This window comes from Hyalella azteca, unplaced genomic scaffold (assembly GCF_000764305.2).
Source record: "Hyalella azteca isolate HAZT.00-mixed unplaced genomic scaffold, Hazt_2.0.2 contig13709, whole genome shotgun sequence".
Taxonomy (NCBI): domain Eukaryota; kingdom Metazoa; phylum Arthropoda; class Malacostraca; order Amphipoda; family Hyalellidae; genus Hyalella; species Hyalella azteca.
In genome coordinates this window covers 88,082-112,368 of record NW_025943621.1, presented here as the reverse complement: position 1 = coordinate 112,368, position 24,287 = coordinate 88,082, and the positions used below count along the sequence as shown (strand labels likewise).

Here is a 24,287-nt window from a genome sequence, read left to right as displayed (position 1 = left end):
AATATGACGCTAATTTTTGGGATATCTATGAATTTAGGATCACACATTCTATTTCTTTCGAATTAATTATTTAATGCGCCTGATGAGTTATTACAATTTTATTTACATATAGGATTAAATTGATATTTCATCTATATATTCAACAGTTAAAATAAATTCATCAATACCCTCTCGTTCTGCATATGATTTACTCCTTGATAACAAAGAAGATGCAAAAATGTGCATGGAAGGCATGGGTACTGAAGTAACCACCTTTTCCCAGCTTTATTCGTATTGTTTTGGTCTTCTCAAACTTTTTCCTTCTTAGCCTCGCACTGAATAACACAATTCAACCAATCAGTTAGATTTTTTCACCCTTATCTCAGAAAATAAGAGACATGCATGTTTATGATTTTAGTCTTCGCTGTCGCCACTGCGATGTAGAGACTCTTGAACCCGTCGTAGCCTCAGTCACAGGTGTGTGTTGTTAGGCCTTACAGCGACTGATGCAGTAAGTAATCTTAAGCTTATCTATTTTTTTATAATTTGTGGTTGTTTTGAAACTAAGAAGTAGCAACATGTTAACTTGGCTACATTTATGCTACATGACACAAGTAATATTTTCATCTATTCCTTTCGTTTATACTTAATACAACCGTACAAATATATTAATCTAATTTTCTTGCTTGCCCTTATTATTTTGGAAACTTGATATTATGAGTGCAGGATGTTACTCGTTAATAGCCCCAAAGTTTGGGTTATTAACGACCCCCGAACAACTACCTCGTAAATGGTGTTCACAACATTCTAGAGAAGTTATCATCCTATTATGACGAACTTAAGTAACCTTTATTAACAACAGATTTTTTTACATCGGTGTTACTACTTAACGAATGTTTTCCAGGCTGCATCCCAGAGTACGCTTACGGAGACTACCTCTTCAATGGCGGGGGCATCGGCAAATTTGGAGACGCCGAGTATCAACACACCTTCGATTTTGGGGCCGTCCTGCAAAAGTGAGATGCTGGATTCCATTCCATGTTGTTCTGAAATATTATACCAGAGACAAAACAACGTTCTTCGTTATTATCTGATATGAATCCTATAATTTCACACTCTGAAAATGGAACTTGCGATTTCGTTGAAGAATGATCAAATCATCCTCCGATATGCTTTTTGTCAATAGCCGCGACGTTTTTCTAAATCTATATATATTTGATTTATTTATTGATTGATGTAATTGTTTGCGGCTATAGATGGGAATGAAAATTTCATTCAGCATTTATTTATTTATTTTTTCAACAATAACTCATTGATAATTTTGTTACTTCACTTTAGAGACAGCTCTACGCCATAGCGTTATAGGCTACCCACTGCCGCACCAGCTGCTAGGAGTGCTGCAAAAGAAAATGAATGAGCTTGGTGGTCTGAATGTTATGTGAGGTATTTAAAATCCTAGATGTGCTCAGGCTTGGAGGTGTTATATATACGTACCCGAAGCCCTCATGTCTAAATCGTATAAGTTAATAGCGTTATCTCTTGGCACGTCATTATTCTTCTCTTTGGCCTACTAGAATTCTGTGTTCCGCTCAATCTCCGCCCACTACTGAATCTCACCATTATAATAGAGCCGTAATCCTAGTAAGTAATTTAGCTTGTTGCTTGAGGTTCGTTTAGCGTGAATTTATTTCGATCCACTGTTCAGCGACCATTAAATATAGTATTTTGTTCACCCATGCGAGGTTAATCGGGCTTCATTTATTTTTTACTCAAATTTCGGCGAATTTAAAATCCAACTGAACTATTAGTTGTCGATAAAAATCTACAGGGAACAGGCCTAGTTCGAAATTATTCGTTGTAATTTTGCACATTACGTTTAGGTTCGTGGCACGCCCCAAGATTTTCAATAAAGTAGAACGGAACGGAAAGTAGAACGGAAATTCTGGGACGAACTTTCTTTGAACCTGCCTCAGGAATCCCTTACGCATGTGATATGATGTCGTGACAGTGAGAATGTTATTAGAGACGTAGTTATAAATGTGATTTGCTTTCTTGTCAGAAGTCAAATTTCGCAGGTCGAGGAATTGCTTGCTTATTAAAGTTTTTTCGCTAGGATGATTTTTTAAACAATTGATAGTGGAAAGATACGGCTCGTCTGATCAAACTCTTGCACAGCGGGATATGGAGTTTGATCGGGATATGGAATCAATGTCTTTAACATTTCTTGATCGCCCTAATCTTAAGGAGTGTAATGATCGCCTAGAAATGTAGTTCAGCATGAGATGGATGTACCGAAAAGGAAGGATGGGATAGGCACGTTAGTATGAAATCAAACTTGCCTATCATTTCATGCCAAGAAATTCTGGTCCTTCTTTTTAAGGGAGTAAGATTGCAAATTTTATCATAAATTAATTAGTTGCGAATTGTGTTATAGATCGAAATTTTAAAGTGAATTCTAACATAAAGTTGAGGGCCATTTATTCAGGTATATATTACTATATAAAGTTGTTATATCCTCCATGCGATGCCTGGGAGGAGCATATTTAATTCCTGAGTACGAATGAATACAGTACGGATGGATATTTGATGTGAATAACACAAGGGTAATACGTAATGCATAAGTGGAAGCCAGCGAGTTCAATAATCGACGGTTTGTAATTTTAAGAGATTTCTCGATCTAGTAGCAAGAAATAAATCAGGCTATAGCTTTTCTCTGAGTCTAGTTATGCAGATTCTTGATTTTATTGGCATAATTTATCTACTGAACTGGATCCATGAATTCGCACTTGTGCTTAAAAGTTGCTTCTGCTTGCAGAGTGAGCGTATCCAGCTCGGGCAGCCGTTACATGTCCCGCTACCTGCAGACGTCAACGCTGGCACGCAACCAAAAAGCAGGAACCATCGTCGTGCCGGAGTTCGGCACCAAGGCCGTCGACTTGAACGGAAACGGAGGCTTCTTTGGGAAGTACGAGCGGCTATTTAATCGCTAAGTTTGAATTTTCATGAAATTTTAGAAATAACAAAATTACACAATTTATAGTAAATATTTATTGTGATTTCGGCCTTAATGATCAGAATTTGACTCCCAAGTTGACGTTTCAAATATAACTAACGGTATTTAGAATTAAGTTTTCTACAAACAGCTCCATCTCAAAAAGCTATTGCTAAAAAGGCTGGTAATGATGATTAGTTATGATTTAAAACAGCATCATGTGATAAATATTATGTTCTTTTTTCTCTCGTTCATCGCCCAAAGTCTTCTAAGGCAATACATTTCAGTCTATTCATTTATGCTTGTCAGTAGATTCAACTTTTTCTCCATTGGCAGTGGGATTTATTGTTCCATTACATGCGCATTTTCTTGCGAGAGTTAGCAACAATTCCACAATTTTGGCGAAAGATGCTTCTGGGGTTTGCTCTTCCAAGTTGGTGACAACGATTCTCAGAATAAAATAAATGGGACGAGTTCAGCGCTTGTGAGTTAATTGCATTTCCTTTTTAAAAAATCGAACCTCTCCTCCCAGAATTGCGAAGATAGCAAATTATTCAAGCAATATGACAGACAACGCAGCTGTGAACGTCCTGGCGCTGAACGACAAGGTATACGCCATCGGTGAAACGTCGACGTGGCATGAATTAGACGCAACAGATCTTACCGTCATATGCAAGGTCATTATTGTGGTAAATAAAGTTTCTTATCTCTCCACTAAGCTTATCCACTAACATTTAATCTATTCTTTTAGGAATATAGATACTAAAGCAGTATCTCAATGAGTACGTGCACTTTGGAATAAGTGTGAATTTGTCCAAATAGAGATGCCCCCTCAGCGGGGGAGTTCTGACGGGTGTCTGTGCTCGTCAGAAGTCTTATGGGATTTCGCGCTCCTTGGGGGATTGTTCCTGAGCGCCCCACCGCTGAGCTCGCGGTGTCTGACTGCAGGTCTCAGTTGTGGGGTTATGTTATTATGTTGGTAGGATTCCTTACATTTCCCTTCTCTGTCTCTCTCGTGTGGGCGGCCGACGTCCCGTGTAAGCGACCTCTTGTTCTAGTGTCTTCATTTCTGCTGCTTTTCACTTGTCCCTCCTTGTCAATTCATGTCTTTGAGATGCTAACGCTGCTTCTTTCGAGCCAGCTTCATCGGGCTGGACAATTAAGACCTTCCGCCCCTTGTGGGTAATGAACAATGTTTGATTCGAGAATCTTTCGATAACTAAGACCTTTCATCTCTTTGGTGATGTTCATCTCGAGTTCCGGTGCGAGATAGCTAAATAGCTGAAGCGCTAGTAAACATTGCGCCACTAAACTAACTTAATAGAGATGCACTGTTTGTGCATCTCTCAAAAAACCAAGACGAGAAATCAAAAAGAACAAATCAAAACTAAGTGCGCTTACAGAATATTGTTTTTTAGAATATTTTAGTTATTGATTACAGTTATAAGACTACGCACAGCTCGGTAATTTCGGTCTTAATTGTAAATTAATACTGATTTCACGTAAGCTGCAATACAGCAGAATTGTTAACTTTAGTGCTCCTAATTTATTATTGCAATAATTAATGTTATGATAAAAATTAAACATGGATTTATTCCTCATTTGCGTCTATTTTAGAAGTTTTACCTTATAATTTTACAGAATACTGACCTCGACAAAGCCGGCCTGGTGACCTGCTGCCCCCACTTCAAGCGGTCCAGCAACGGCAACGTCGTGTCTGTCGGTCAGAGCATCACGGCCGTCGGCCCCAAGTATAACGTCATAGAATTCCCGGCCGACGGTAACGCCTGAGAAAATATTATGTAGCACACGTTTATTTTAAGTCATTCCTCTTCATTTTCGTGATCATAATTCGATTTTCAAGTTATCGGTGCAAAGAAATGTTACTGTATAAAATTAACCACGTTAGGGTGACTTCCAATGTATAAATCTATTTAATACTGGCTTGACTTGATCAATTATTCGCAGGTGAACCGCCCTCTGTAGTGGCAAGAACCAATCCTCGCTGGAAATTGTCGGCTAGTCAGCTACACGACTTTGGCCTCACACAGAACTACCTAATTATTATCGAGCATCCATTTTACATCAGATTCGTAGAAGTCATTAAAGCTGTGATTAAATCTGCATGTTACGTTGATACATTCAAGTGGTGCCCTGAGGATAACGTGAGTGATTAATTTAATTCTTTAACGCCTTCTCAACTAACAGTTGTAATGGAATGCCATTTTAATTTATTGAAAATGGCTCTTTGTTAATGTAAGTGATGAAACACTTGAATTTCATTCATAAACCTACAAATAATTGCCCCTTGGCTCTTATGCTCGTAATGCATGCAAGTTTGAAATTTTTTTTAACTTTTTTGCGCGTCGTGTTGAGGTGAAGTCAGTTAATTAATTGAAACTACGGCGGGACGGCTAAGTGTTAAGATCAAACGATCAGCAAGTAGAGGTTTCGAAGTCCGCAGCAAATTGTGATAATTTCGCGATGTTTAGGAACAATGAAAAGCTAAATCTGGACTAATTTTCAATGCTGGAGCCTCTATATGCTCCCTTAAACACGTAACGTAACTTATCGCTTAAACACGCTGAAATTACCAAAATTTATTTGAAGTGTCATTTACAAGATCTATTTTTACTGTCATAATTATTTCCAACGGGTCTTAATAAAAGAGAACAGCAAAATCAGTCAAGGAAATGTATTCAATTTTGTTTTTATTTTTATTTTCCAGACGTCAATAACAGTGATCGACCAGCGAACATGGAAACCACTATCGCTAAAATTCACTTTCGAATCTTTGCTCGTATCGCACTTCATCAACTCATTCGAAACCGAATGCGGTGACCTCGTCTTGGACCTCGAAAGCTTCACGAGTCCAGATGTGATTACGGACTTCTTCATCAGCAACCTCCGAGTGAGTTACCTTCTATTCTGAGCACTCAAAGCATATCGGGCCACCGATCTCATGGATGAACGGCATTGGCTGCAATGCGCATTGTTAATTTGTCATGATAAACGTTTGTATGACGCAAGTGTCGCTGTTATAAAAAGACCTTCAGAATTTAGAAGCAGTTATTTTTTTTTGCTCGACGTTTCTACCTATTGGCGATTTCACAGCGCATTTATTTTGTAATAATCAACGTAACCAGCAAATTCCTGGTACAATAAATTCATTACGGGAAAAGTAAATACCAAGATAATCAAATGTTACATATTGAAAATTTACCCCATCGTCCATTATGCTAACATTCTACTACGTCGTGTCATTAAAATTACATTACAGCAACCCAAAGATCGGCATGCGCTGGACGCCGACTTCTCTGAAAGTCTGTACCGTGTCATCGTCCCTCTGTCAACAGCCAGCCCCTCAGCCGAGGTCTGACACTTGATAAAAAATTCTCGTGTGTTTTAAATTGCTTTGGTATGAGCACGCAACCACGATCTTATTTTTTGTACAATTTATATCATGTTTTCACTGTACTGACATTTTTCACATGGGTATAATCACCTCTTGTGATGGCATAAAATTGCTCTTCATTAATTACTCTTCATTAAGTTGTTTACATCTGTCTGAGCTAGCGATCGCGATGGTTAAGACTAACAATTCCATAGTCACTTCTTCAGGTTAATATGTGGAGCAATAAGGTCGTGGGAAAATTATTTCAGATTCATCTGGAGGCGAAGCTGCTGTCGGAGGTTGGTTTCGGCCAATCTAAAATAAATCCAAAGTACGAGGGCCGGGAGTACAGCTATGCCTACGGAGTGGCCCACACCGAGCACGATCACGGCAGAGTGAGTAGTAGGGAGCGTAAGTCTAAATTTACTAAAATAATTTCCATTTAATAATTACATGTACGTAAGTGAAGCTTTCTCAAATGATCAACGTGGGTCATTGATTTGAGGCAGAATAAGCTCACATTGCGAGCTTTCGCTGAATGATGTTATCTGGTCAACAGGTGTTTTTAAACTTAGCTAGATTTCTCGAATAAACATTTGACTGGTAAATGATGAAACTACTGAATTGAAAGGAATGCAGTCGATTTTTCGTAGCGTTTGATAGTGCACTACATTTTAATACGACTTCATGAGTTTGCGGCGATATCAGTGTGTTGGTTACGGCATGAAGAAATTTGTAAAAAAAATTGCAGGAACAGCGGGTGCACTATTTCATTGAATAAAGCAATAGATATCATAATAGGATTTATCACTAATTATTGCGTGGTGTATTGTCGTGTCTGCCATGAATACTTCTCTAGAGTGTTTACATATCCAAGAACTTCAAACTCGGTTTTACGTCTACATCTAGACCATTCGGTACGGATCCATAATTGTGATATGGTCATGAACTAACGATTATTTATTTCATTTTGTGTGGTTATTACCTCAGGTGTCGAAGCTGACTGTGAGCACCGGAGAGGTCATTCACTTCACCGAGCCGGGTCTCTATCCCGCCGAATTGATGTACATACCCAACCCGAGTGAGAAGGTAACATCTTATTTCTGTCGCTTTCCTAAGAAATACGGTAACATTCACAATTCAGTTGATTTTTTTTATCTTTTATCTATTTGTCAAAGTTTTTGTGTTTGTTTGAAGACCGTCACTGCAGATATGTAAGGACTGGTTGGGCGTGTATTTTCGAGACCTACCTACTTTATGTCAATATATTGCTGGTCCTTACAGTCCACTACATTGTGATAGAATCGTAAGAGTTGAATAATTGGGAAAGAGCGAGAGAATTGAAACGTACTTTTTATTTACATAGGTTTCCCTTAAATTTCAAAAATATAACTCAGTACTCACTGCAGTGAGTGACAGAGAGCGCATTTTCTCGTCGACGAAAACTTGAGGTCACGGACAGACGGACGGACAGACAGACGGACATGGCGAGCACAATAGTGCATTTTTTCCATAAATGGGAAAATGCGCTAAAAACAGAGCATGACTTGGGAGTTCTATGCAAAACGTGGGTTTAACGGGAATCACTGTAACTAGCGTAGTTTAGTTTAAAAATTATTGTTTTAATTTATAAAAATGGTATTCGGGAAAACACGCCTCGGATGGTTGGATTCGGAAAACCGGATACTCGAATTTCAAAGATCGTCTTTCGCGAGCAACGTTGGGTCAACTTGCTATTCCACACATTCGCACCAATTTTACCAATTGCAAAATTAAATTTAACAATATTTTATATAATTCTGTCCTTCTTCCCATGTTGTCCTCTTCTCCCACTAAAAATTAAACTTCAGGTTCTGGTAATGTCCCGAAATAATAAGAATCGCAGATACGCGTCCAAACAGCCATTAGTATTTACACAAACAGCACCCATATTTGTGGTGCCAGTCTTCAATCACGTACAAACAAACCGTCACAAATGTACACACGATTAAACGGAGATCAACACATTTTGTTTGCAATTTAGGGAGAGCTTCAGGTGTCACGCAGTTTTATTTCTCAAAGCAATTTTCGATTATTGGAATGTCGAGAAATGTCATATTATTGAAATATCAGACAATGTTTTTTGCGAATGTGCCCTGTCCACGTATTGTTCGCCAACTGACAATGTTTTCTTGTGTTATATGTAAACAATTATTATATTATACGTACACCACTGCTATGTTATATGTACACAATTAACATGTTATCTCTCTGTACACCATTTGTTCAGGCGGAAGACGACGGTGTTGTTGTGAGCTTCTGCCTGTCGTCGCGCGACGCTCGCCTCGGGACGCTCTTGTTCCTCAGCGCCGCCGACATGAAGCTCCTGGCGAGGGTCGAGTTCACTGCCGCCGGTGCGGTCACCTGGACTTCCCACGGCATATTTATTCCCGAGTCATAACTCTGGACTCAGTTTTTTCAAGTTGAAATATCTTGGACACGAAAATATCGTGGATTGATGTTGTAGAGCAGCGGTTAATAAACTTTTCGTGACCAAGGGTCATTCAGAGGTACCGTTCAGTCGCCAGGTACCACCAGGTATCACCGCGTACTATAATCCTACATTTTAGCTATAAATATTGATCATTCTTTGCGTTATAAAATGCCTTATGCGTCAATAATTAGCGTATCTATTAGGTGCACTCTTTGACTCTAATGTCGAGAGACGGATTTTGGCAAAAGATGCATATTGTCCGGTATTGACCGACATCCTCAGCTGTTCATTGATGGTATGAGCCACCTTCAGTGACATCACACTTGCGGTTCTCTGCCGTGCCTTCAGCACCGAGAGTCAGTCACTCGCCAGCCACCCTAGCAACACGTTTGCTGGCTGAAGCTAAAGCCTTGCTAATATAGTCACCCCTCTTTGTCACGCGTTCCGTAATATAAATATAGTTCACTTAAAGTCAACTCTGTCTTTCAGTCCCCTTGGCTGTCTAAGACCAGACCACTTCTAAGAACCCTGAACCGATGAACTGATAGCATAGTTTGTAGTCAAAACACGAGCTGTGACAATATCGTCACCATATTATCTCTAGTTAGGTTATTTACATTGTCGCGAAGAAATATACGCAGTTAGGTTATTTGAGTCATGACATGTTCTGTGGTTATGACGTATGAAATTAATCATTGTACTATGGAGAACAGGGTTTTCTTTTAAATCTTAGTAAGCCTTAAATCTTAAATACGTCTTTAATTGTATTAATATGTGAGTGAGCAAGGGTAACTTGGCATACAGGGTTCAAGACGGGAACGGCATCTGAGACAGTGTCGATGCAGCGAGATCGCTAGCTCATACGTTGGCTATGGGCGGCGGTTAGTCTACTTACTCTACTACTACTGATCTGGCGGTGCAGAGACACGAGCTTATGTAGTCTTTCTACCATGACGTCACTGAGCGTGATCTCACGCGATACGTAGAATGGGTAATGACGCAAAGACTGATTGATTAGCTAAGATAAAATACTACATCAGTAAGCCATCTGACATTGAAGACGCCGAGAATTTTCATTGTTCATCTATCACCTGAAACAGCCTCCGTGTAAAACCTCTTATTAGCATGTTACGCATCAGACAAAATATCCATAGATAATAGGATGAGATTCGGATAGTAAAACCATAGAAAGTAATTAAATTGGATTATATAAATTTTGCTTTGCACAAAGGTCTTAATTGAATTGTTTTTAACAATTTTCCACGTTGTAAACCTCTTGATCGTTGTGAAACAGACATACTTGCACATTCAGAGACTCCAACATAATTTTTATTAGAATTGACATAAAATTAATAAATGATTGTTGTGCGCTGCCATCACATGTTTGTGACACATCAGAAAGAGGACAAATGGTTTCGGTCTTAAAGCCCGAAAACCCTTTTTCCATGGTTTCAAAACCATGGGTTTTGGTTTTAAAAGCCCGAATATATATGTTATATACTATACACAATGATTATGTCGTCATAATCATTGTGTGGTCGTCAGAAAGAGGACAAACAGAACATAAGTCGGGAGGTCTTAGTTTGTGGGACCGGTTCATATTAGAGCTTTTTGAAGCTCAGATATAAAGTTTTTTGGCAAGTGTGACGAGGACCTCTCACGTACCCAAATTTCTTGTGCCTAATTCAATCTGACAACGGGCTCGCTGCCAACAGTAGAAGACACTCACAGTCATTTTCGTTTAAAATCAATCTGCGTAACATCGATCCGAAATTTTTATTTTGTAACATATTAAAAATTAACACTACTGCATATTAAATACGCTATTTACATTTGAGATCACAAGTAAGTACTTCCATCGATTTCTCTGCAACAGAATTAACATTGCCGACGTTGAACCTGTAGTCGGATCTTAGCGCTTTTCTTCTCCTTTCCTTTTCGCCCATGCGAAACCTCTATTACTGAACTTCCTGTTAGCCTAGGAAGATGAAGTTGGGTGATTGATGCGGCTTGAATTAATGCATACGAGTTACTGGCATTGATTTACCCTCGAGTGGTGTACGGCACAATTCTCAAATCAATGCGTTAATGAGTGACATAGTTACATCTTCATGTGGATGTATGACACGATCAACCCTCCACGTGGATGAGTGACAGGCTCTTAACTTCTACGTGGATGACTGACAGGCTCACACCACCTCCACATTGATGAGTGACAGGCTCACAACTCTTCGACGCGGATGAGTTGCATGTCCATTGTTCATAAATCTTACAAGTAAACAGGCGTAAGTGTCACGTTTGTGATCGGCTTTTTATATCAGCGGTGGAAGCGAAGATGTTGTTCTTCAGGCAGTTCAGCTTTGGGGTGGATGAAGCCGTAGTAGAGGAGCAGGCAGCAAACTCCAACCAAAAAGGAACACTCTACAGTGAACACGATGGAGGCTCGGAACCACAGTTCCGTCACCACAATAACCTGCGCAAGGTGCATTTTATTAAACTACTTCATTTACTGGGTTAATTTACTCTGAGTTCATACTTTTGTAAACATTGAATATTACATGAATTCCATTAAATTTTTTCATATAAAAACAGAAATTTAATTCCTAGTTTACTTAATTTCATTTTAGTTAGGTTGTAGAGGGCGCAAATGGTAGTATCGGTGTTAAGAGTTATTGAACAAACCTAAACATCGTGTCACTTATCAAACAATACTTGCCTTAAAGAACCACCAAACTATGAGCGCCGTGTTTTCTATGAGGTTGAGCAGGTAATAAAAGCCCATGCGCCCCCTGGCTGGAGTTTCCTTGTGGTTAACGAAGCAGAAGATATGAACCCAGCCCATGACGACGCTGTAGAGAAGCTCCAGGCACGGCCGAGGTCGGCCGTCCCCAGGCCGTCCGCAGAAATTGCTCTTCTGTACCGGGAATAAATATCGGGTCATACATCTGCAGTATAAACCCATCGGTGAAACGTCAACCACAGCTGGAAATCTATAAAGAACATGATTGAAAATCTACCAATCTCATGATTTGAAAATTGTCGATCATGTGACGGTAAAGATATTGATCACATGATTGGCAAGTGATCGAAATGCTCTTCTATATTTGAAGCGATCGGCTGACCTGCGCGTGGATCCAGACGGCCATGACGAGCCAGTGGCCGCCGAAGATGCAGGCGGTGATGACAGGGTAGGTGAGCGGGTCGTCCGACGGGTCAATGTCCTTGTACCCCAGCCAGCCTGAGTTGTTGTTCTTCGGCCCACTGTCTTTCTGTTGTTCGTATCAAAGATGATGTTTTTCGTTTTAAAGATGATGTTGTTTGTACTGAATATGATGTTAACGAGAATGGAGGTCTGGATTGTTTGGGGTCTTGAAATTTCACATTTCGTGCAAATCATACGTGAGAAAAGAGCTATAAGATGAAATGGCGGTGTAACCGTCATTATCACTACGGGTCATAGAAAATTCTACACAAAGCTATAAAAGTCTAGATTTAACTTTAAACACAAATGTGGCTCAAGTCCATGACTAATGTCCGTAGAAATCTACTAGCAAGTCATAGTTTGTGCAGCACGCTGGCTGAGCGGCCTCAAGCTATCATAAACAATAGAGGCAGAGCAAATATCGCTAAAATACAGCGAGACTATATTAGCACTGCTTTGGACTCGCATATGAAAAGATGTTTTTTTTTCAGAGCGTAAAAGTACAACAACTTAGACATGTTAAACACGAATGCTCTGCGTTAGGTTCTCATGGGAAAAATTAGATCACGGAATTAGTTCACAATCGTGGCTAGTTTCCTGTCGATTTATTCCTTCATAAAATCGTAAAATGAAAAGCAACAAGACTGACCACGATGGCACTGAAGGAGCCGATGACGATGACCCTGGCTGCCACCATGCACATGCGCCACAGCACGCACACGATCACACCGAAGACGCCGATGCTGGGCTTGTCGACGAGGCCGCGACGCAGCTCCTCTTGGTACGACACCAGCGACCGCGCCAGCGACAGCAGCGCCAGCGCGATCTTCAGCAGCTGTATCGCTACGGCTACGACGAAGAGTTATATTTTTACAAACGTCTTGTGTTCGAGAAAAAATATCAATCATAAATTGGTAATTTATCGAGTAATTTTTTAGTTAGTAAAAGAGAGAATAATAAGCTTGTTTAAACACCGGTGGTTAGTGACCAGAAAATTCATTGATTCAAATTTTCAGGATCGAACTATATTCTTCAGATAACGTTGTTGATAAAAATACAGGTTCAAGGAAGTAATTTTAATTTATTAACGACGTTTCGAATATGACAACATTCATTTTCAAGTTATAGGAATCATTGAATACAAAAATTCAACACTGATGATACACGTGCATCACCATGCTTTGGCCCGACATCATCCAACCGACGATAACTGAAGCCCTCATCTCTACGCATTGGACTTCAGCTATCCATCTCATAAGTACCGGAATTTGACGAACTTTGAGATTGTTTCGGAGTAATTTTCACGGTTCCAAATTCTGGTATTCTATCATATTTACGTGTATCATGTATTATTTCCATCAAAATTTCTGTATTCTGTGCTTCCTATAACTTGAAAATGAATGTTGTCACATTCGAAACTTCGTTAATAAATTAAAATTACTTCCTTGAACCTGCATTTTGATCAACCAACATCAGCTGGAAAATATTGTTTGATCCTGAAACTTGAAATCAATGAATTCTCTGGTCATTAACCATCTATGTCTAATTTTTTAAGGGGTACTCTTATTGAAATTTCCGAGAGTACATGAACAGAGGCAGTCTTGTGTACACATAATGTATATAGCAGCGATGAGGCGGTCTTCAGCACCTGGATCGCCAGGGCTACGATGATAGAATTAGATTTTAACAAAAGTCTTCTGTTCGTAGAGGAAGACTTTTTCTAAATCGGTTAATGTTGAAGTAATTTTGGTATAATAGGAACGGTACTCAAAATTCACGAGTGATGCTCGTACGGAGAGTGTCTTGGGTACGAATAATGGAGCAGGGCTGATGCGATCATGTTTGTAGAAAAATGAGCTAAATGCTTTAAATGGGACTATAAATGATTTAAAACAAAACTACAGAGTAATGATCAAGATGATGCTTTATCTCGGGTCGAAAAATGCATATGATACTCGTGTTTTTAACCGATTCTTACAAATAATGTCACAACTTTCATTTAAATAAACTGGGCCCTCAATGTTTTTCTCACTTTTAGTGTCGGAGAGATCCGCGTCAATGATGTTAGGACTCCTGTAGAGGAGAAAGATTTGAAATACGAGCTGAGGCGCGTCCTGCAGGAAGCCGTGCAGCATTTCCAGCATGGCGGAGTCTCGGGCGATCACCTGACGGTAGGTCAGTACTGTGAGTGTGATTTTGTGGCTACGATGATTTACCACACAATTATCCTGTCTCGGCAAACCGGCAATTTTTACTAATCAATTTCTGTCAGAACAATGGTATCCATGATAATCATAAAACATTCAAACATCAGGTATTTTTTAATCTAAACAACCACAGGCAGAGCTTTTCCATTCTTTGTTAATCCAATAGATCAGAAAATTTGAATTCAAGTTCGTGCCACTTGTAATGAGTCTAACAGAGCCGAACGATTCGAGCGATGTACTCAGCTAAGCATGCGCAGTCACAGTGATGCTATGGGTACTAAATGTGAGCACCATATTTTGTCAAAATAATGCTATGAGATTATATTGATAATGTATCTCGCTCATATTAATATAATTCATTTATCTTGATGCCAGAACAAAATGATTTACGACATCCTCATTAAGAGTAAAACGTTAGCACGTATAGAACGCATTTCGAGAGCAAATTAATAAGCCCATAAATTCTAAATTCAACTGAAAGCTACGATTCTGGTGCTGAGATGGTATAGAATTTGGGATGAAGCGCTGCACGGTATGCAAGACGAGAGAGTTTGAAACCCCGACGGCGAGTTTGTTTACATCGGGCGGCGCCGAAGAAATGCCAAAGACGTTACCGAGGGATGTGTCGTCTAAACGAACGTAGCCCACCTGTGCGCGGCAATTAGAGCTACTGGCAATTAATTCGTCACAGTCCGCAACACTGCGGACGTCGTGACAGTCACGTCAGTGGGCCGGCGCTTTTGCCAGTTTTCGAAAAGTTGAAGGTTTCCAACGGCTAAGCGAAGCATCGAATCATTAATACAACTACGACTCCCGTATAAGATCATCGAAAATCCACACGTAACCACCACCATTTTGCTACATTGATCTACGGCCAACACGAAAGCAACGGTCGTGACTCAATGGCGACACAAGAAGCAACGATACGGCTTGTGGCGATTAAGAAGCCGCCTGTCTGATTATTAAAGAAACATCGATAGCACGGTCGGAGATAGCAGCAGCGATACGGCAAGGAGCTGGGAGCAACGTAATAAAAGTGGAAGACATCACAACAGTTCCGAAGTTAGGCCGTCAACAATTCCATTATCAGACCGAGCATGAGACATCGAAGAAGCGAGACCTACAAATATGAAGGCAGGGTAACTGCGACGTACAGGCGCAGTGAAGTTACTATAGGGACGCGTGATCGATACGGCCGTCATTACGGTAGAAGACTAGCGTGATCGATACGGTCGTTGTAACGTATGGCCACACTCTACATGATCGCACTGCGGAATAGCGTTACCAATTAAGTAGGAAAGTTCGAACGGGTGGACATTCTATTTTAGAGTGGTTGATTCGATTTCTTTCGGTCACGGACTACGAGAGAAGATGTAAATGAATTAATGCCAAGGTCGATATTTTCTTGCATGCCTTATTTCTGTCACAGTAATTTTTGTATACTTTAGGATATGCCTTGATTTCCCCAGACAAATTTTATACATAAAAGTTTTTCTTGCTCTCATGTACCTCAGTAGTCTCGATCAGTTCCTAGAAAAGCCTATGTCTAAACGGTCTTTATTGACCATCTTTATTGACCATCTCATCTACCAATTATTCAGACTAAAATACTTCGCTCACGATGTGAACCGTATCCAAGCAACAGATATTTGGAGATAAATGAATGGGCAATTCGTGCAATAAAGAAGGTAGAGAAGTGGTCACTAGCGCCCCAATCGATTTATCGAGCCAGCTTTTAGATAATTGCACCCGTGCATGACGTGTTCAGTTCACGCCGTGGCTCTAATCGCGAATGCGATGCCGATTTGAAAGCTTTGGAGACGACTATTTATAATGTATTTTTTAAGCTTTTCCTAAGCTAAGCTCAGTCATTAGATCGGTAGCTCATGCGGTCATTAATAGAGAGAGGTTGTTGATGCAGCGAACTACAACGAATTTAGTATGATCATCAATTTCGCGGCACGTCGGCAGCATCAAACCCGGCGGCGTGCATGCGGCAAGGAAACGTGCATGCGGCATGAAAGTGTGCATGCGGCATGAAAGTGTGCATGCAGCATGAAAGTATGCATGCAGCATGAAAGTATGCATGCGGCATGAAAGTGCGCATGCGGCATGAAAGTTGAAAGTGTGCATGGGGCATGAAAGTGTGCATGGGGCATTAAAGTGTTCATGCGGCATGAAAGTGTGCATGCGGCATGAAAGTGTGCATGGGGCATTAAAGTGTGCATGCGGCATGACCGCATGAAAGTGCGCCGGTGGCATGTAGAGCGTATAGGCATCGCGAATGTGTGCGGTATGGGAGTTCTCAGCATGAATGCGAGTATCATAAGATTTGAGTGTGTGGCAGAGGAGTATCCACCACCTTGATGTACAACAAAGATACATAAAGCCAGCATTACCCACCATGTATATTCCATAAAGATCAGTATACTTCAGATCTTTGTTAATCATAAGTTCCAAAATCATTACTGTTGCCATTCTTTATTCACCATTTGCATGACGGCGAAGACCTCACCCTTAGGGGTGAGTCTGTTGACGAGGGCTCCCTGCTCATCCATCATGACTTGGCGGTTCTCCTTAGATCGCTTATACTTGTATAGCAGCAAGTCTATGTACCTGCAATACAGACCGTCGTAAAATAATACAAAAACATTTAACTGACCATTAATACTACGGAATAACATTTCCAATGCCTAGATTAAGGAAAAAGTGTGAATCATTCTACAACGTTTGGAAACGTTGTATGTTCTCCAAAATATAAAGCATGGAAAAGGAGGAAAAACGCGCCGATTTTCTATGATAATGTCCTTTTTCATCGGATTCCGTTTAACTTCAGGCTTGAAATTCGATTTTAATTGAATCACAACGGGAAGAGGTAGACTAAATTTACGTTGACATATTTTCAGCGCGCTATCTTTCAGTTGAAGTAAAATTCTAAACGTATTCTCGCTCTTAACAGCTAATTGAGCTGAAATACTTTCCTTCGTTTCGGTCCCATTATAGACTTTCGTTTAAACTATTTCCATATGGCTCATAACACTCGAATATGATTTTCATTTGTATAGCTACATGTTCATTCACTCAATTACGGTGAAAACAATCTGGTTCAACATCATAGAACCTGATATGTGTACCAGTACACAATTTTATCAAGTGCAAAGCATATTTTGAAGGTAAGGTGAATATAAAGAGGATATTTTTTTCAGAGAACATCTTCAACAGTAGTTGCTTCCTTGATTCATTCAATGAAACACGGACGAGCGTGGTACTAATGAGACTTGGATTATTTTCATGTGGTAATATAAATCGCTTGAAATCAAAGAAAACAGATAAAATGAGCGCTTTGCTTGGCCAGGTTGCCCACTATCTGACCTCGCAATGGGTCCCAGCAGGATGGTGTGCATGACGACGATGTACAGCTTGCGCATTGTTGACATCTTGTGAAGCACGCAGTAATCCCCCAGACATTTCCGGTTCTGGAAGTACCACAGCAAACTGGAAAAAAACATACAGTTGGGAACTGGATGCATGAAGAACCTTTTTATATTTATGAGAACTGAATAGCGTACCGAGCAGGGAAGGAGGAAGAAATGCAATAAAAATTCTTAACGTTATTCATATATTTAATTCTTGTCTTGTCAATTTGTGGTTTATGTTGTCCCGAATGTTGCGGGCAGCTTGAAGCTTTTCGCCAAATGCATGTTAATCTTAACAATAAAATGAAGATTTGCATAAATTAAAAAATTCTCAGTTTAACACCAATGAACCAGAATAGTCAATCAGCTGAAATAAAACACGAATAAATTACAAGACATGCAATTTTTCTTGAGATCATCTAACGAAAGTTAGAGAACATTTCAACTCATTGATTCTATCATATTGACCAAATTGAAAATTGATTAATACTTAACAGCAGTATAGCTTAAAAGCTTTAAAATACTTTTAGGTATTTGTCCCAAATATTTACACCAATTTCATTAGTTGCAGTATTTACGCCTCTCATTTTCAGACGCGGTTTCTTGTGTTTAACGCAGGGAACCAAACAACCCGGAACCTTCAGACGTGTTTACCAAACACATCGACGCGGAACCTTCAAAAGTCAGAGCTCAGCACGGGATCGCAAGGCAAGCGAACATTAGAAGGAACTTCAGAGGTCGAATTAATGCACCCACACGATAATAATTTATAGTTAAGCCGGTTACTCTCTTTTTATGGTTCTAGAATCAGGCTATTTGACACTGATTATTACATATGACTTGAAATCAGATATTCTTCAATCGTGGAAAATGTAATTTTTGACAGAACGATGATGAGTCTAATAAGCTTTTTAAACATACAATAATATTATCAGCGATATGAATTATTTCAAAACTTTAAATAATAGCACAATAGCACGAATAATAATCAAATATTCGAGAATAATCTCTTGGGCAAGGAAACCATGGGTCTCTTACACAGACAACATTTAATCGTTATGATGCACTAAGGTGGGACTCCCTGAACTCTTTTCAGCTATTGTTGACAGAATGTTATTGACCTCATTACCTGAAGCAATTGACGACAACCATTGGCACGATGATGATGATGACCGTCACCACAAACCACCATCGCGTCTGCCGAGCAGCTCCATCGTCGGATTCAGCTAATGCCTGACGAGAAAGAGAAAACTAGTTAGAACAAATGTCCAAAAAAAATTGTTGGACCCGTTCTTTCACTCTCGACTCTGCTAAATGAATATAACAAGCATTGAACGAACCCGCATTTTAGCAATGCAGCCAATAATCTTTCAGAAAAATTTGGCACGGTGTGTTTCAGGAAACCTACCACATACTTACGTCAGAATGCTGTATAAACAAAGTAGTAAGGATATCATTAGAGTATTACAGGCACAATGCAAATTCGAGATTAAATTTTTACGACTGTTGAATAGTCAACGTAATTCCTGATATTCTGTCGCTCAGACCATTTGTAATTATCCTTTTATCGAATAGTGCGAAAAATTATAGTGCAAACTAGTAGAGTTTCCACCCATGTATCACGAAAAAAAACGAGTTAGCTTACCTGAGCATGTAAGGCAAGAGCCAGTAAAATATCTGTGAAAATATCGAGGGCAGCAAAAACGATGGAGAGAATCAGGCCGAAGGTGGAGCTGCCGTCAGCAGACTTGACATGAACAGGCACCTGTTGCAGGCCTGACTCTGGCCCATAGTCTGGCAGGTCATCAAGTTCAGGGTAGATTTTCTGGTCTACGACGCTATTAGATGTTCTTCTTGTGAATGACATCGTGGTGAATAAACTACTCTATCACGTACACATCACCAACTGTTTAAGACGAGGTCGAAAAACTAAGTAGTACTTCACGCCGTCTTGTCAATAATGCATGCATATTTTCCGACTAGTTCGCGATAAATACGTGGAAATGTACTTACAAGCTAAACAGGCAGGTAAACTTTATCACAGAATAGCATTATGGCGATCGACAATAATTAAATCAACTTGACTTTTAAACGACGCAGTTAGGGCAATATTAGATAGCAATCAACAGCACTATCTAATCGTCCACTTATCGGTCAATACTAAATCCAGATACAGCAGGGCGCCATTCACCTTTCTCATACGCAAGTTCTCATAACGACCTACCACTGTGATTTTATGGTCGGGTATCAATACCTATAATAGTTCAGCGCACAGAAGATTTGAATTTGATAGCTACATGAATCTCATGGTTCTAAGTTTTTAAAAAAGTCTATAAGTAATAATTGAGTCCAAAGTTCATATGATAAGGTGCTTATGCAGGGTAAGCCATTTTTATGGCAACACATGTTTTTCTTATTTCTCAACGAAATAAGCAGATGAATTAACTTTTTATTGGATAATCTAATAGCCAAGAACTACCGAAACAATTCTCAATCGTATTTATTCAATTTGACCACCCTTATTTTTAATGACGGCCTCCAACCTACGCTGGAAAGCTTCACATGCAGCATTTCTTGAATGGGATTTGCAGCATTTCTTGAGGGATCAAGTCCCATTCTATTTTCAAAGTAAACGTCACACAATCCAAATAATCATGAGGTGTTCTGCAGACCCTACTATCAAAAAACAGCTCCGAAAGAAAAGTCGAGAGGATTCGAATAAGGGCTTCTTAAGGGCCATTAATTTTTGTTTTAATGAACGCTGGGATGTGACCCTTAATCCAGTTTTGGGTCATGTTTGAAACATGTGATGGGGCAGAGTCTTGTTAAAAAACTCCATGGTGAGCCCTTGAAGTGAGTAAAACCACAAAGTAACAACTCGGCTCTAAAATGTCCGAAATGTATCGCTGAATGTTCAATTTCACTCCTGATGGTACAAAAACGAGTGGAGACCTCCCAGTTGCTGTTACCGGCGCCCATACCATCACGGACATGGTATTTTGACGCGTTACTGTTCAGGTTGCCACAGATCCATCCCGACTACAAATTCTGGCATTTTGGCTATTAACGCTTTGTTCAATGTCAAATTTCTTATCGTCACTGAACACTAAATTGGGCAGCATGCCTTCCTCAAAGAGATTCTGAATGTGCTGCCGTCTTTCGAGTCTCATTCGTTCATGACGGTCTGTTAGTTCATGGTGGTCATGTTGAATAAATACGTTCGAGAATAGTTTAGGTAGTTCTTGGCAATTAGCTCATCCAATAAAAAATGAATTCACCCGTTTGTTTTATCGAGAAATAAGAAAAACGTGCGTTGCCATAAATAAGGCGGACCCTGAACATGGGGCTAGCATATATTAGCTGCGAGTCGTCGCTGATAGTTTTCGCACTCTAAATATTGTGACGATTTATTCTTCAGATGCGAATAGCTGATGCATTTGCGTCTGAAGCTGTTGAGGCTGTTAACGTGCCGTCTAGCATTGGCAGTAAATATAGATATTCCAAAAGTAAGATTTACTGTGGAATGTACGTCACGATGAATATTCAAACAAAATCTAATTGAGAAAGTAGCGTTTCAAAACTTAACGAGACCTCATTATGTCTCTCACCCACACTCGACGCTGATCTACAAAGTTTTTCACCTCCTCAGCCAGAGTTGCAACTTTGCCACCAACTGCTTCTTCAAACGCCTCCTCAAAATAATCATTACCATTGCGTTCTATATTACCTATCACACCTCACTCAACGGCTTTCAACGACGCACTGGACTGTTTCCCAAAGACCCAAATACTTTCCCAGTGTATAGGCTTTCATCCGGCAAAACTGGGAGGGAGAAAACTCGCAGCTAATACTACCTCGTGAATAAGCGCCTATATATTCTTTAACAGGAGATATGCGAGGATTTTGTTCAGCAACAATGTCGAATAATGATTATTACTGATAATAGTTACAATATTTCAATCGTATTGATTATCCTTCGTAATTCAAGTGGATAGAAATAGAAAGCTTGCATTTTCAATTTTAACTATTTTGATGCAAAGAGAAGAAAAAAGTTACACCAAATTTAATAGATAGTGGCTAGAAGTGTGCTCATTTCAGGTATGAAAGCCGAAGTGAACATTGGACAAAATTTTTTAAGCGGTAACGTTCGACAAAAAAGTTCAAAAGTTGACATTCGGCAAAGGTTCTTAAGATTTGACATCCGACATTCGAAAACATTTGACATTCGACAAAGGGTTTTAGTTTCACGTGGTAACATCCGACAAAGAGTTTTACGCGATAACATTCGCGAAGTTTTCAAGACGTAACGTTCCACAAGTTTTCTAGTTTATAACATTCGACAGAGATTTTCAAGAGGCAACATTTGTCAAGGGTTTTCAAGGCCATAAATGGTACCGGGTATTAAAGAAATAACATTCGACAATAGTTTACAAGTGGAAACATTCAACAAAGGTTTTAAAGAGCTAACATAAGCGCAAGATTTTAAAGAGGTAACTTTGACAACGACTCTCAGATTGTTGAACATTTACCATCCGTCCATCGGCCATGCCGCGACCGTTGCACAAGCCAGTCGTGGCAGTGGATCTACTAACCCTCTCCAATACAATACAGGTTCTCCTGAACTCGTCCTTTCACATCGGAAATGAATAGCAGATGGTTTCTTCAACAAAGTGATGTAAAAACATAATTAAATTTTAATAAAAAAACGTACAGAATTAGCAATATGAATTAAAACGCTGCTACAATTAGTCGAAGTAAGTGAAGAATTCATGCTACATGTGTGACTGTGAACTGTGAAAGCTGTTTGTTCTAGTAGCGCTGCAGTCAAGCCTAATTTTTCATTCTTTGCCGAAAGACATTTTGCTAATGCTATCGACTGATAGATTCAAGTTAAATAAAAAAAACCTAGTCTTCGATGTAAAATCAAACACTCAATTTATATTCCACATGTTTATACACGGCGATTAGCCCTACAAACAAATCCACAATTATTTAAGATTTTCAGTAATGAGACAATTGAACAAGAAAACATTAAAAAAATGAATGAAGATAATTATCGTGTATAACAACAAATAACCACCACCACCACAGGTATTAGACTTTACTCGACTCGACGCGCACACTTAGCAGAGAACCACTCACTCCCATGTGTCAATCGGAACTGACGAGTGACGACCGAGTCACCGAGAGCGAGAGTCTAAAATCTAAATCTCCTACGCTGGCTGGCGGTAGGCAAGCGAGGTAAAGATTGCAGCAGTAACTAACAATGGCGCTCTCAGACACGCCAGAGAGCAATACACTGCGTTGTTAGGGCCTCACCAAACTAACCACCAGCAATGATGGTTAGTGTAGTAACCACCACTTGCTCGAAAATGATGTAATAATAATCCATATGATCTACGGGCTGCGATCAGTGCATTTTTTAAATGATTTCTGGTTCGTCCGGGGCTAATGTGATTTTTATTAAATGAAGTTCGGATTTCGAGGTTATATTTTCTTCAAATTTTTTGTCGCTATTAACATATTGAGAGTTGTTAAACAACATCATCGTATCAAGAGGAAGGAATGAAACAATAAACGTTTATTTTATCATCTTTATTTACACAAGCTCATTACGAGGTACATCAATATCCCATTAGCATGTTATAATAACTTGGCAACGTGAAATTACTCGAAATTATGAGCAACTTTCGACCGTTGGGCAGGAGACACATGTTTCTCTGCCAGGGCAGGACGTTATCAGAAATGTAAGTTCGGGGCAGACGTTTAGCTTCGCCAATTCCGAGAATGATTCTTTTTGTGGTGAAAGGATTCATGTTGAATAAGAAGACGATGAACTGCTTTTTCTCTTCGTTGTAGTACATCCTGATTGGATACGTACGGCAGAGATAGAAAACCCCCAAAGATAATAGAGAAAGCGCACTTAAATATCCGACTATCTCGTAGGTAGCGAGGTGGTCGGTAGGAAAGGCGGTTGTGTGACCCGACATCCAGCCAACGATGGCGCCAGCTAACATCAAATAACTAGACTGCAAACCACCCAAAGCCGCTTGAAGGTACCTAACGTTGTCACCCACGTGAACCAGTTTATAACTGGCATCTAAGCCGTCTTGGGTTCTGTAAGCAGTTTCGGATTTTTTCTTAATGAAACCTTGCAAGAAATTCTTTCCGGGAATCTTTGACGATAGGAGTCGGACTTGTAGCGTTTGTCTGCTACGCGGCCAAGGTTGTCGATTGGGTTCGTTGACAATCACAAAAGAGGCTGGATAAAATAATCCAAAGCTCAGAGATTTACTCGAGCTCAGTAAACGCGCACTTACATTATAGGCTAATCGGCTGTGAGACATTACGACTAATTTATTTGAAATGCGGTGCTGAAATGGTGTAATGACTAGTCGTGAGTTTCCTGTGGAAAAATCATTACATATTATAATTTTTCTCATGATAAAGATTAAGAAGCAAACAGTTAATTCTTCATGTTTAACTTGCTACATCTTCAAACGGATGCACAAAAATAAATTTAAATTTGAATTTAAGTAAAGCGCAAAGCTGGTAACCATCTCTACAGGCTATAAAAGTGAAAAAATTCTCGGAGCAAAGATCCGCCTACGAGAAGAGGGAACA

At 39.7% G+C, this 24,287-nt stretch overlaps 2 protein-coding genes across 3 annotated transcripts; one reads left to right on the top strand and one right to left on the bottom strand.

Annotated features, from left to right (window-relative positions):
- The first annotated feature begins 151 nt into the window (after window positions 1-151).
- Window positions 152-9,390, top strand: LOC108664738 (carotenoid isomerooxygenase-like). Of its 2 annotated transcripts, XM_018151414.2 has the most exons (11): window positions 152-456; window positions 884-995; window positions 2,795-2,944; window positions 3,504-3,648; window positions 4,613-4,751; window positions 4,940-5,136; window positions 5,700-5,882; window positions 6,252-6,344; window positions 6,635-6,760; window positions 7,356-7,454; window positions 8,635-9,390. In XM_018151414.2, exons 1-11 carry the CDS (start codon window positions 378-380, stop codon window positions 8,803-8,805), a joined length of 1,494 nt encoding a protein of 497 aa, XP_018006903.1. In that variant the 5' UTR covers window positions 152-377; the 3' UTR covers window positions 8,806-9,390. The 2 variants fall into 2 exon arrangements, with proteins under 2 accessions (XP_018006903.1, XP_047739745.1); XM_047883789.1 differs by lacking the exons at window positions 152-456; window positions 884-995 and adding an exon at window positions 1,289-1,620.
- Window positions 9,391-10,657: 1,267 nt separating this feature from the next.
- LOC108664737 (XK-related protein 6) lies at window positions 10,658-20,446 on the bottom strand. Its single transcript, XM_018151413.2, has 9 exons — window positions 19,309-20,446; window positions 18,793-18,896; window positions 17,620-17,742; window positions 16,737-16,863; window positions 14,073-14,205; window positions 12,690-12,889; window positions 11,961-12,107; window positions 11,555-11,752; window positions 10,658-11,311 (listed from the first exon to the last, which is right to left on the bottom strand). Exons 1-9 carry the CDS (start codon window positions 19,528-19,530, stop codon window positions 11,156-11,158), a joined length of 1,410 nt encoding a protein of 469 aa, XP_018006902.1. The 5' UTR covers window positions 19,531-20,446; the 3' UTR covers window positions 10,658-11,155.
- Between the last annotated feature and the right edge of the window lie 3,841 nt (window positions 20,447-24,287).